General features: G+C 53.0%; 3 protein-coding genes across 3 annotated transcripts; 2 read left to right on the top strand and 1 right to left on the bottom strand.

Moving 5' to 3' along the window:
• Window positions 1-478: 478 nt before the first annotated feature.
• Window positions 479-1748, top strand: P170DRAFT_398475 (zinc-binding alcohol dehydrogenase family protein). Its single transcript, XM_024846223.1, has one exon. The coding sequence runs from the start codon at window positions 552-554 to the stop codon at window positions 1599-1601; it is 1050 nt and encodes a 349-aa protein (XP_024710015.1). The 5' UTR covers window positions 479-551; the 3' UTR covers window positions 1602-1748.
• Window positions 1749-3518: 1770 nt separating this feature from the next.
• On the bottom strand, window positions 3519-11659 carry P170DRAFT_470157 (type I polyketide synthase; the record flags this gene model as incomplete). The annotated part of the gene is made up of 8 exons (XM_024852717.1): window positions 3519-4382; window positions 4443-4760; window positions 4822-10077; window positions 10131-10181; window positions 10239-10829; window positions 10924-11192; window positions 11243-11387; window positions 11441-11659. The coding sequence occupies 8 exons, from the start codon at window positions 11657-11659 to the stop codon at window positions 3519-3521; spliced, it is 7713 nt and encodes a 2570-aa protein (XP_024710014.1).
• Window positions 11660-12196: 537 nt separating this feature from the next.
• Window positions 12197-13020, top strand: P170DRAFT_505429 (uncharacterized protein; the record flags this gene model as incomplete). The annotated part of the gene is made up of 4 exons (XM_024854285.1): window positions 12197-12251; window positions 12313-12331; window positions 12381-12946; window positions 13000-13020. Coding segments are annotated over 4 exons (661 nt in total), but the record flags the coding sequence as incomplete, so codon positions are not given.
• Between the last annotated feature and the right edge of the window lie 375 nt (window positions 13021-13395).

The raw sequence follows: 13395 nt of genomic DNA, 5'->3' as shown, positions 1-13395 counted from the left end.
GGCTCATGATACGAATGGCCTGGAACGGGGCAAGGACGGGACTTCGACGGTTGTGTTGGAAGCAACGGTGTTGGGCTGAAAGGTCGGTGGACGTGTCGCAGTCAACCGGTAAGTCTGCTTGCTAATCCAAGTCCCGATAGGTCATATCACGGTGCATGCCAAGATCTCATCGGATGGGGCGTAAGTGCAGCACAGGCCAGGCAATAGCGAGAGGCTGCTAACGTCAGGGGTGTTGACAGGATCTCACGAGGGTGGATCCGACGACGTTTAGCCTGAATCCATCCGCCGGAGAGATGTTGGATAGTTGGATGGACAATGGAACGGAATCGGCGTCGAAGGAGCTGAAGTCGCCGTGATTAATAATCGCCCAAGCCCTAATTGCTGCCCCGATCGGGACAAAAGTCTCCGGGTTTGTCATCATTCATCATCCGGCTGACGTCTGACAGGATGGCATCCATGTCGATATCCTGCCATCAACGTATAAAATGCCGGTGATATCCCTGCATCAGCTTCTTTTCCTGTAGCCACACATTCAAAATCCCTCCATCACCATGCCTCAGAAAGCCCTTGTTGTTTCCGACGATCACCAGCCGGTTCTCGTCGCAGATCATCCGATTCCGAAGCTTCGCGACAACTTCATCCTTGTCAAAACTGTCAGCGTAGCTTTGAACCCGACCGACTGGAAGCAGCTTGAGAACAATCCTCCCGCTGGCGCTGTGATTGGTTGCGATTATGCCGGTATCGTTGAGGAAGTTGGTAAAGGCGTGACCAAGCCTTTCCGCAAGGGTGATCGCATCTGTGGTTTCGCCCATGGCTCCAACCTTGTGCAGCCAGAAAACGGCGCATTTGCTGAATACATCGTGGTGAAGGGCGACGCGGCGGCTCTCATCCCAGACTCGCTGAGCTTTGAAGAAGCCGCCACCTTGGGAATCGGTATCGCTACTGTCGGCCAGTCTTTGTATCAAGACAAGGGACTGGGACTTGCACTACCCTCCAAGCCTCTTGCTCAGCCTGAGCCTATTCTCATTTACGGAGGCTCATCGGCCTCGGGCTCGTTGGCCATTCAATTTGCCAAGCTCTCTGGATATACTGTGATCACGACCTGCTCGCCGCGCAACTTTGATTTCGTGAAACAGCTCGGTGCCGATCTCGTTTTCGATTATCGCGATCCAGAAGCCCCAAAGGCCATTCGCGAATACACCAAGGACGGGCTGAAACTTGTCTTTGACACTATTGGATTGGATGACGCTATCAAGTTCTGCGATAGCGCATTCTCCCCCGAAGGTGGTGACTACGTTACTCTGCTACTGAGCAAGCTCGAGCGAGAGAATGTCAAGTCGCGCTGGATTCTCGCGTATGCCACTCTCGGTGAATACTTTAAGTATGGCCCATATGAGTTCCCTGAAGTCCCTGAAGATTTCAAATTTGCTGCGTGGTTCTGGGATATCGCGCAGCCTTTGCTGGCCGAGGGCAAGATCAAGCCCCATACGCCGAAGGTTTGTGCTGGGGGACTGAATGGAGTAATTGAGGGACTGAAGTTGATGAAGGAAGGTAAGGTTAGTGGCGAGAAGTTGGTCTACAACATTGCGGACACTCCTTGACTTTATCAACCATTTGGATGAATGAACGATTGCTTGTTCAGCGGTCTAGCGAATGTTTCCTTTGCTGTTTAGTGGCAGTATGTTTACTGCGCAATCTTTTGTATTATCAACCCCTTTCTAGCGATGAATCAATAACAGTCTCCTCTCATTAAAAGCTCTCATAGGTCAAATAATTCACGGTAGAGACATTCATTCAAGAAAATCATTGCCTATGAATTGTCTAAGCTATGAAACTCGATCCCTTATCCTTTCTTCTGCTCTCGCATATTTGTCGGTTTTATAATATGATCAGTGCCTTGTTTCTTTGCATGTCCTTTTTAACCCAGCGGATTATAATTCTGGGGGAAAATGTTCTTTATAAAGCGACGTTAGAATTCTCTCTATTGTGAAATGGATATTAATTCCTCTGCTTACCATCCCTCCGAGGGTATCCTCATGCAACCCCCAGCTTAATAGACTAGATTGTCGATATAGATATCGGCAGTCATATTCCGACCCTATTCAATCAACAAACCAAGCCGCAATAATAAATCATCGGATATATACTAGGAGGACCCAAACACCATTGCCACCGCGCCTAGTACTCCCGCCTGCGAGTAGGTCGCCTTTCTCATATCCTTGGAACTCATGTTCAAGGGTGGACCGTATTTCTTTACCTGCTCCTCGTACTCGGCGCGCTCTTCCGGCGTGAAATCTTTAGGATCTTTGATCGGTCTGGTGCGGAAGGACTTCATGACGGTGCTGAGGCCCATCGTGGTAGAGATTGCGGGAGGTCTTATAGTATGGCTCGGTTGGCTTAGGGCTGCGGCACAACTGAAGATCACTTTCGATTTCGATAGAGGGAGGATACAATGAGAATATGGAGACAGTATCATAAAATAAATCGAGGATAGATTAGTATTGTTCTCTGGGGATTTGGGGCCGCTTTATAGAAGGCTGAACTCCGCATATCTTGGCATTGCGTCATCAAGCGTATATTTGGGGGCCGTTAGTCGTGGCTCAGACGACAGTCGCGTGAAACAAAAGCTTTAGTGCATAAAGCGTTGTGCCCTGTTGGAGAACCTCGGCCTCGCCGTAACCAGTAGTGTCAATCAGAGCTCCAACAGTGCAAGTGTTGAAGCTGTGTAGAAAACCCGATGCATATGTGGCTATACAGACTTGATTTTCTAGATTCGACTTGACTTCCCCTGTTTAGATGGGGCCGCTTTAATCAGGGTGCCCAGGGGGTTGCTCCAACACTTCAGACCTCCCAAGTACATCATTGGTAGGTCCTACCAGCCACACGCACCTGCTGATGTCAGGCCAGGGCGGTGCCAAGAGCGATTTATTCCATACTATACAAGTTATTCTCGCTCAGAAAGCCATTCACACCACCGGAATCTTCGGACGGAAGAAGAGGAAAATCACGGGGACGCCTACCGTTACGGCGGACAGTGCCAGGTGGAATGGATGTTGATATGAAAGCTATCTAGATACGTCGGGATTTCCTTGCATACAGTTGTAAAATAGAGTGCAATATTACCGCTTATGACGTAAGGTGCTTCAATTATTTATTGCATCGCATTTTAACCGACCAATCTTCATTTATCACAGTCTATTGAAGCCATCTAGAAAGCGAAACAGACTTTTGACACAGGCCGCTCTTAGTAGACAGGAGCATGTCCTGAACAGAGTAGTGGGTGAGTGGCCAAAGCAGGGCCTAAATAAAACAGATTTATTTTCCCGTCTGGTGCGTTTAATGGGTTCCTGCGTTTTGACTGTTCAGCAAGGGATAGATCATCGTAGTAAGTTATTCACGGATCTTTGCGCATCGGTGGTATGAATTCTCCAGTAGAAATATATGTAACACCCTCCCTCCTTCTCTCTCTCTTATTTAATACTACGTACACATTACTAAACCACTAAATCCTAGCATAATCACTGAACACGATACCGACTCTTCTCGGCCGCCACCTGCCCAAGCCGCTGCAGCGGCGCATTGCCCATCAGATCAAACACGGTGATACTGGCGCCGATCTCCCGATCGAACCAGTTCTTCAAGTCCACCGCAATCAGGGAGTCGATTCCATACGAGTGCACTGGCTTTCCGGGGTCGATGTCCGCGGCCGACAGTCCCAACATATGCGCAACCTTCGCCGCCACCCACTCGACAATCTGGTCCGTCGCGTCCCCGACCGATGGCAGTGCCTTCAGGACTGCAGGCCGGTCGATCAGCCCAGCCTGATCCACAGCCTGGCCGGAAGCCCCGTTGCTGGCCCCTGTCCCATTCCGCGACCCTATCCGGAACAGGTGGCTGAATATCGGGCGCCGGATGGAATGGTGCAGGTCGATTCCCTTTGCCGTAATGTCGTCCGGGAGTTCGATGCCGACGATGATCTGTGCCTCGGTTGCGGGAAGCAGCGGCAGCCCCGGGTTACAGTAGTAGTCTAGGAGGGCGAGGAGCTCGTCCTGCGCGATCTCCATCAGGTGGCCGATGCGGCGCATGGCGGAGAGGAGGAACTCGCTTTCGGCGACCACGCCCTCGGCGACCATGAGGCCTAGGTCGATCGAGACGGCTTTCTGCTTCTGCGCCAGTCGGTGATGGGCCAGCGCGTCCTTGAAGGTGTTGCCGGCGGCGTAGTTGGCCTGCGCACGGCTGCCGAAGATGCCGTTCAGCGACGAGAGAAGGATGAAGAAATCGAGGTCTTGAGGGAGCGCGCGGTGCAGGTTCCATGATCCAGTGACCTTGGAGTCGGTGCTGATGGTCCAGTCCTCGTAGGACATGTTCTCGTACAGGTTATCCTGCAATTGGGTCTCTTGTCAGTACCTCGTGGTGCGAATGGGGTCTTGGCTATCACATACCCTTAATGCCACCGTAGCTTGTATGCATCCTCGGATTGGGGGCATAGTTGCAGAAAGCTTAGCTAGTGTCTGCTCGAGGTGGCAGAGGTTACTGATGTCGACCTGGGGTGTTGCAACCTTGACCCCCATATCTTCCAATTCATGGACAAGTGCTTGAGCGGTGGATGTCGACGGACCAGAGCGAGAGAGCAGAATCAAATGACGCGCTCCTCGACTTGCCATCCACCGGGCGAAACTGCGACCCAGTCCTCCGAGCCCTCCTGCAATGACGTAGGAGTTCTCGGGGAAGAGATATCGTGGCTTGGAGGAGCAATTCACCTGTGTCAAACAATGTGAGATAAGGACAACGAGGAAGCTCTACATCAAGTGAGGTACTTACCGTGATAGCGGTAGCTCTATCAAATTCGATCACTAGCTCCCCGATCATATCCATATCAAGGTATCGTTGGAATGCATCCTGTTCCTTCCCAGCTTTATAAACATCAATGAACTGTGGCGGCTTGCTCTGCCCTTCGAAATAGCACTTCATAGCCTTTTGGAAGAATGCGTGAGCCCTCTGCGGCTTGCAGCTGAATAGCTCTACCATATCGATCAGAGCATGCGAAGTGTTCGGGAGCGGCATTTGCTGGGCTCGTTGGCTAGCACCCCAGCTGATATCAACAATCCGACCGCCAGGAGCGAGGCATCGTGCCATCTTAGACCTAGCATCGGCGTCAAATGAACCGACTATCACATCCACACCCTGCCCCTCGGTGATCTGCTTCAGCCTTTGTGCTAATAAGGGGTCGCTGGACAGAAAAACGTCCGACTCGGGCAAACAGAGAGTTGCGCACAAAAGGGTCTGCTGTGCCTTGCTGGTTGTGGTAGCCAGCACACGCGCACCCTGCCTTGCGGCAAGCTGAGCAACCATCTGTCCAACGCTGGTGCAGGCGTGGTGAACAAGCAAGGTCTCGTCCGCTTCGAGCTTCGCAAGGTGGTCCAACGAGTAGAAGGCCATCCACAAGGGTGTGGGCAAGGCGGCAGCTTGTGTGAAACTCAAATCCGAGGGAATCGCAATCACGGCTCTGGACTTTGCGCGAATCAAGGTACCGGCCATTGCTGTCCCAATTGCGCATACCCTATCACCCTCCTTGAAGCCGGACTGAGCTACAGCTTGCCGAACGATTCCAGAGCACTGGGTGCCCAAACCACCTTGTTTCAGCTGACCACTTGCAATCAGGTAATCCCTAGGTGTCAGCCCGAAAGCTTGCACTTGGATCACAACTTCATCATCAGCAAGCGTGGAAGACAGAGATTCGCAGTTCTCCCGGTATTCCACCTCGTGCGGACCTCCCGGTGCGCCGACTTCGAGGGTAGCCCCTTGAATGGAATCTGTCTCGCTATCACAATACCATTGCTCTTCCCTTCGAGGTCGGGTATACTGATGAATTACCTCATTCATTTCCTCGTTTTGCGAAACACGAGGGATCTTCAAAACACCCTCCGAGGTTGAGAAGGTAGTCTCCATGTTTTCCACTGGCCGTCTGGCGATTTGAGACATCAATCGTAGAATCGTCGCGCTAGCTTGGTCCGCCGGTTCGTAACCATCCAGTGCCACTGTGGCGAACTTCCGGGTCGCGTCTTCAGATGCGAGGGTACGACCAAAGCCCTCTACCAAAGAGTGTTGCGGGAGGCGCTCCCCCTTCACAAGTGGTCGAGTGACCCAGAGAACATTCTTGGCCGCGGTCATGACCCTCTGCAACAGCGTATAACTGGCGTTATTAAGGTCAGATAAGACACTGGCTTCCATCTCCAGAAGAACCACGATCTCTGTGGACGGTCTGATGTTGAGCTGAGCCGCCTCGCCCAACGTAGTTATCACTGCACGGCGGCCAAGCGCAATGGATGCTGCAACCTCGCATTGGTAGGCCCGGGTTGGGTCACGAATCACGATCAGGTCATCCGTGGTATCGATCACATTATTCTCAGCTCTGGCGCTCGAGACGATTATGCTGCTGTATCGGCAGACCGGAAGCTCTTGGCCTGGAACGTCAATCTGAATGCCAGAAAAGCCGTTTCTTTTAAGGCGCTCGTCCCACTGAGATAGCGTGATGCATGGACTATAGGTAGTGCGCTCTTCATGGTCGAGAGGACTCCACCATCCTTTCAGAAGGCCAAAGGCAAAAGAAATCGGAAGGGCGTCGGGATCGGTCGTCTCCATCAAGACCAGCTTTCCATCAGGCTTGAGCAGCTTCCTGATATTTTGCAAAGAGACATCCAACCGGTCCGTAGCGTGCAGTACATGAGAAGCCATTATAATATCATAACTTCCCGGCTCAAAGGACTGAGTGACCGGGTCTTTCGTAACATCACACGTGCGGAAGCGCATGATATCAAGAAAGTCTTTAAACTTCTCCTTGGCCTGAGGAAAGAAACCCGGAGAGATATCGGTATAATCATACTGGGCACACTTCGGGACCCCGTCCGAGCAAAGGGCTTTCAGCGCGCCAAGTGTTTGGCCTCCGGTCCCAGCACCTATCTCAAGAACCTTCAAAGACGGATTCTTGAAGCACTGAAGGTCGAGGTACCGGGAAATAGGGTATGCGTGATGTTCACTCGCGAGCATCTGCTCATAGTAACGATCAGCCAGCCCGTTCCTGAACATCACATCGAGTGGATCCGACTCTCCGGACAGAATGGCAATCAGATTCCGCGCAACATGAATAAAGAAGCGACCTTCGTTGTCTGTATTTTCAATGTCCAGGGCCAGCTTATCACGCGCTGACCTGTCGCGGAGGACCCAGTCATTGGCCTTTGTGAGGGAACTGTCATGATGACGACCTTGCTGGTATCGCATCCAATCGACGTAACGCCGGAGATACAGTGGGATAGACAAATCGGGGTGTTGGTCAACGTATTGGACAGCTTCATCCAAGAAACTGAGAAGTGCTAGCTGCAGGGATTCGTGGCGCTGCAAAGAACCGTGTGGCTCACTGGGTCTACCACGGCAGATCTCCTCAAGAAGTTGTTCGTCGCTCAACATGTCAACATCCGGCTTCCAGACTAAATTCGTGCAAAGGCTGCGAGCGATATCCTGTCCCGTACTTGTTGAGGCCTCCCCGATAAAGGTCGTCTCGAGGGCTTCGATATATACGACCAGTTGGGTTCCATCCGAGCTCGTACCGACAACGTCAGCCCTGGCGCCTCTATTGCCGCGGGTGCTGCATTGCGCCGCAGCCAGAAGCTCCTTGTCGCTCGACATAGAAGGCCCCGACAGATTGATCCAGATTGTTTCAGCTCGGACGGGAACCATGGTAGGCAGATTGTCACACTCATAAGCCAATGCTGGGACAACAAGCTGTGCCAGCCCGTCCATTGTAACGGGGTGAACGGTGTATTGCGGACTCCAATCATCAGTTTCACCAGACCTCCACGTACTTAAGTCAACGTGCGCAAATGCCTTGCCTCCAGAGCCCAGTCGCATGTCTTTCAAGTTCTGAAAGCATGGCCCGTAACGAACCGAGCTCCCAGTGTTCTCGTAAGCGTTCTTTGGCGACTCACAGCCAGCAGAGAGTGCGGCTACCCAATCCTCGAAAGATGTGCCACTTGAGGAGGGCAGCTCTGGAGTCCGAGGCTCACGATCTACAGAACCTCGGATGAGCCCTCGGCAGCATTCGATGTAGCTGCCATCTTCGATGGTGAAGAGTCTAAACTGTGACCATGGCATCTCCGTGGAATCCTTCGCCTTTTCCGTGGTAAGCGTCAACTGTGTCTCAAGCTCCTCCAATCCGTCCGGAAAGCGGATAGCATGCAGAAATTGTGCGCTTTTAATCTCAATGCTGGTGAGGTTTGACTGTGCCCAGGGCAGCTGACGCAAGGCTTCCACGGCCATGATCACCATTCCCGTGCCAGGGAAGATGATTTGGCCATCGATGGTATGGTCCCGCAGCCATGGCAATTCATTCAGTCGCACAACATTACGCCACTGGGCCACCTGGGGATTCCAGTCGAGATTGGGTGTTCCTAATAGATCATGCCGCGCTACCTGCGGGAACCGGAAGTTCTTGCTGATGCGGCCTTCCTTCCAATAAACGCGCTCATGGTTGAAAGGGTAGGAAGGTAGGCTCGAGGGCATTGACCGCGGGATATCCTCCAGTCCGTTCACACTGAGGATGTCAACGGGGTATCCCGCGCAGAACAGCTGCCCAGCTGTCTTGAGCAGAGTGATGTGTGCATCCTGCTTCCGCTCCAATAGAGGCATGTACGTCGGCTTGCCAGAACCAGGAGAAGCCCGTATCGTCTCCGATATGGGTCCCTGAAGGGCTTTGTGGGGGCCGATCTCTAGGAAATGAGTGATGTTAAAGTCCACGGGAAGCTTGCGACCCAACTGCTTTCGAGGCTGGATTCTGTTTTGCGCCAAGAGCAGCAGACGAGACAAAGCTCCTTCGAATTTGACTGGGGAGGTCAAGTTGCGAACCCAGTAATCCGCGCTGGCTAGGCCTTTACTGCTAACGACATCCTCCGTTACCGACGAGATCATGGGAATGGTCTTTGCTGCGGGTCCACGAGCTAGGTCCCCCATGGCTAGACGGTAGTCTTCGGCAATTGCTTTCATTGCAGTAGAGTGATAGGCTGTTGGAACTCGCAGTCTTCTCGCGAAGACACCGTCACTCTCCAGCCACTGCTGGATTGTGCTGAGCTGGTCAATGGAGCCTGTCAACGTGATACTCTTTGGGCTGTTAACGCAGCCAATCTCCACTTCCAATGAGGACCCAAGCTGCTGAAGTCGGTCCAGGTAGAGCTGAATGTCGCTTGCAGATATACCCACAGCCATCATCGAGAGATCAGTCCTCTGCTCAGCCAGCTGTGATGACAGCAGGCCTCTGTAGTAGGCGACTTTCACAGCCGTGGAGCGCGATAAAGCACCTGTGGTATATGCCGCGGCAATTTCACCGGATGAATGACCCAGAACAACCCCAGCGGTCACACCAAGGCTCTCTAACAGATCAACCAGCGCAATCTGGAGGCAGGTGGTTGCGGGCTGGCTATACTCCGGCCTGTCGATGGGGGTTTCACTTTCCGAAGCTTCGAGCAGCCATTTAAGAGACCACGAACAACCAAGAGATTTCAAGTCATCATCCATGAGGTTTACGGTATTCAGGAACACAGGATGTGTCAGTAACTCCCGGCCCATACCTAGGTATTGAGCCCCTTGACCGGTGAACACAAATGCCAGTCGAGCTCCGTCCCGAGCCTTCAATGGTGCGTTTTGTCTTGTGAGCTCGGGCATCTGGTCATCGACGCCAGTGACGGTAAAGGCTCTCCAGGATAGTTTGCTCCGTCGTGCAGCTAATGTATACGTCACATCAGTGATGTCTTGCGGATACTGGCGTACATATTCATGGTAGGCTGCACCGAGCTTCTCTGCAGTCGACCTGTCTGCCGCAGACCAGACAAGTAGTCTTGGGACTTGCAATTCAGAAGCCTCTGTCGTCATCTGAGAGTCGCCGTTTGGCCCCATTGTCAATAGTGCTGGATAGCTCGGAGGGAGCGGCCGGGTACGATGAAAACCGTTCAGATTGTTGTGCTTGAGATAGTGGTAAGCATCGTCAATGATGACAGTCGCATTAGTACCACCAAAACCAAACGAGTTCAACTGCCAGGTATCAGCGCTGTATAATGCTCATTTCGTGGACTATGTATACTCACGCAAACCCGACGAAGACCAGTCGACGGCCAAGGCAAAGCTTCTTTCGGGAACTAGAGAACAATCAGAAGGCTGCACTGCCGAAGCATTGGATAGTGACTCTATCTCACCTTCAGAGACAATTTCGTCGCATCAATGCGCGGGTTGAGGTTTTCGAACCCGGCAATAGGAGGAATCACACCATGTTCGAGGATTAGGATAGATTTAACCAATCCTGCCAATCCGCTGGCGCCTTCCAGGTGACCAATATTCGCCTTAATAGAGCCAACATAGAGCGGATCCTCCTTCGTCCGGTAGTCTTTAAACGCTTGCCCGATGGCATTTGCCTCAATAGGGTCCCCGACTGGCGTTCCGGGCCCATGCGCCTCAAAATAGCGGGTAGGCGTCATGGAGACCCCTGCCTGGTGATATGTGCGGTTTATGAGGTCCAGCTGCGATTGCATACTCGGCTGGGTAATCCCGGGCGTCCTACCGTCCTGATTCGACCCTGTATTGCGGATGACCGCCCGGATACAATCACCGTCTCGCAGGGCATCGTCAACTCGCTTGAGTACCAGCATAACTAGCCCCTCTCCACGCGCGTAGCCGTTTCCGCGGCTGTCAAAGCTCCAGCTGCGGCTATCTGGAGAGAGGAAGTTAAAGGCAGACATGATCTTCATGAAATGCGGGTGATAGACCAGATTCGCGCCGCCTACCAATGCCTGTCTGGAGTTAGCTGACCGTCTCATAGCCCCGGGAGAGAACCAAAGACCTGCTCATGGCGGCAGACTCTGATTGACGATGGAAGACACGTACCATGGAACAATTGCCCGCGTGCAGATCTTGGGCCGCCAGGTGTAGGGCAATCAGACTGCTAGAGCAAGCCGAGTCTAAATTCATGGAGGTGCCTTTCAGGTTGAAGAACCAGCTGACCCGATTGGCAAGCATCGAGGGCGCAACACCCATCGCCGCGTGTTTCTGTTCCAGCTCAAAGTCCTGCTGTAATAGGTTGATGTAGTCATTGGTGAAACAACCCGTATAGACAGCCGTGTCTGACCCAGAGCACTTTTCAATAGGAATTCCCGCTGGGGGTTTACATTAGCGCACTCTCCGTCTCCGAGCTGGGCTCACTCACCATCCTCCAGCGCATGGTATGTCGTTTCCAACATTCGTCGATGCTGCGGATCCATACACGCTGCCTCTCCTGGTGTGATTGAGAAAAACGGAGCGTCAAAGGCCCCTAGATCTTCTTGAATGAAATTTCCCCCGCGTACGGGAATCTTCACAGTGTGATGTTAGTCCGCAGTGATTGGTCCTGGCGAGGGAGACGCACCGAGCTTGGCCGCTCCTGCGACGGATGATAGAATGCATCTATGTTCATCCGCTCCTTGGGAAAGTCCGTGCTGGCTGATCGACCCTCGGAGATCATCTCCCAGAACTCATCGCTCGATGTTGCTTGGGGGAATTCGAATGCAAGGCCAACCACAGCCAGGGCAGGCGCATCGTCCCTGTCGCCCGGGAGGTTGGGATTCGTATCTTGAATAAGAGGCATGTTGGAATCTGATTTGCGATGTGTTCCGAAGCCTACTCTAGTATCATGAATGGAATGAGAAGAGACCGCTTTCAACAAATCTTGTTCAACCTTGTCGCATCGTGCAGGTCATGGTCTTTCTCTTCCTTTTAACGCTCGTAGACACAGCACCGTATCAAGTTAGTACCGCGAGACTCATCGACCGGACTAAAGTCTCACGCTCACTCCCAACCCGGAGTTCGGCGGTGGGAAGGTGTAGAGCATGCCTTGGCAGCCTTTGGTCCAGTAACCATGTAGATGAATGTTTACTGGGTCTAGATGTAGACCATTGAGGTGAGGCTTGGCTGCAGGGACTCGCTCGGTAAGATACGGTCAAGAGCCCGCGGTGTCATCCCAATACGCCGTGGGAAATACCGCCAGCAATTGGGGCCATTTCTTCCGGCCCCCAAGAGGATATCAAACCCTCCAGGCTGAGGCTTTTAAATGAGCTTTGGCTGCAGTCGGCAGATTTGTCCTCCAGTCACGAATTACCACCCTTTCTCCCCTGTCCAACGCAATCATGAATAGACCTGTGCGGGTCCTTTGCTTACATGGAATTGGGACCAACAGCGAGGTGAGCGATTGGCAGACTGCAACTGGCAGAGTAGAACGATTGGTCTGATCTCGGCGCCCAGATCTTTGAAGCCCAGACAGGTATATCGCCCGAGGCTGTCTCCACGCGCACCTTCCTGACCTGCAGCAGCCCGTTTACGATACCTTCTTGGAGACCAATATGAGTTCGATTTCGTGGACGGGGCCCACCCCTGGCCCGCATATCCCAGCATCGCAGAGGTCTTTGGCCATGATCAGGTGTGTTACTCCTACTGCGATGATACCCCACAGAGCGTTCGGCGGGCTGTGGCCGATCTAGCGCAGTATGCGGCCGAAAATGGCCCATTCGACGCGGTGATGGGTTTCTCGCTAGGGGCGGCGCTTGCTCTGACACTTCTTCTGAACCATGAACAACTTGGCCTGTCAGAACCGCCGTTTGACTGCGCCGTTCTTCTGTGCAGCGTCTTGCCCTGTGATTGGAGTGCGCTGGAGAGGGACCAGGTGGAGCTTCTTTCGCCCTCCCAGGTCTCCCGTCCAGTGCAGATCCCCACTGTGCATTGCTGGAGCCCCGAGGATCTAGACCACCCGGGTCAAAGCCAAAAAGTCATCTCCATGTGTACTCCGGACGGGCGAGTGGAGTTGGTTCATCACGCCGGGCATACCCTACCCGTTGATGGCGCCGGGGTCGAACAGCTCGCTCAGGCCATCGACGCCATCGTACGCCGCACACGCCATCTGCGCTCGGCTTAATCGATCTGACAGGCTGGCAGTCTGCCTCGGGGTCCAACTGAGTCTTTTGGGGGAGAGGCGTGGAGTGACGCGATGTTACGAAGGGGTTGGAAACTAAATTGTATACCTGTTCGGGGTTAGATTGGATTCGATTGCATACATACAATAATGCTGAAGATGGACTCTCTCTCCAGCTGCATACCTAGACCACATCCCTGACGCCTGTCATCAGCCTCCCAGCCCTGGTGGCTACGGTGGTATCGACAGGGCCAAAAGCCTGCATATTAGCCCCCATTTCTGCAGGCTGGTTTAGGTAGCAACGAGCGAGCCGCCTCGATGATTCCCTTGCAGTCAGTTGGAAGGGTTTAAGACGAATCATGCGTAATGCCCCTGTCCAGCATTGAGATATTCCCCTCATCTGCGTCTGTTCCTTGTCA

The sequence above is a fragment of the Aspergillus steynii genome, assembly GCF_002849105.1.
Source record: "Aspergillus steynii IBT 23096 chromosome Unknown P170scaffold_1, whole genome shotgun sequence".
Classification (NCBI taxonomy): Eukaryota; Fungi; Ascomycota; class Eurotiomycetes; order Eurotiales; family Aspergillaceae; genus Aspergillus; species Aspergillus steynii.
This window is presented reverse-complemented; position numbering and strand designations above follow the sequence as displayed.

Excerpts from the sequence above, each read along its gene's own strand:
- P170DRAFT_398475 (XM_024846223.1), top strand. The coding sequence starts at position 552 with ATGCCTCAGAAAGCCCTTGTTGTTTCCGACGATCACCAGCCGGTTCTC.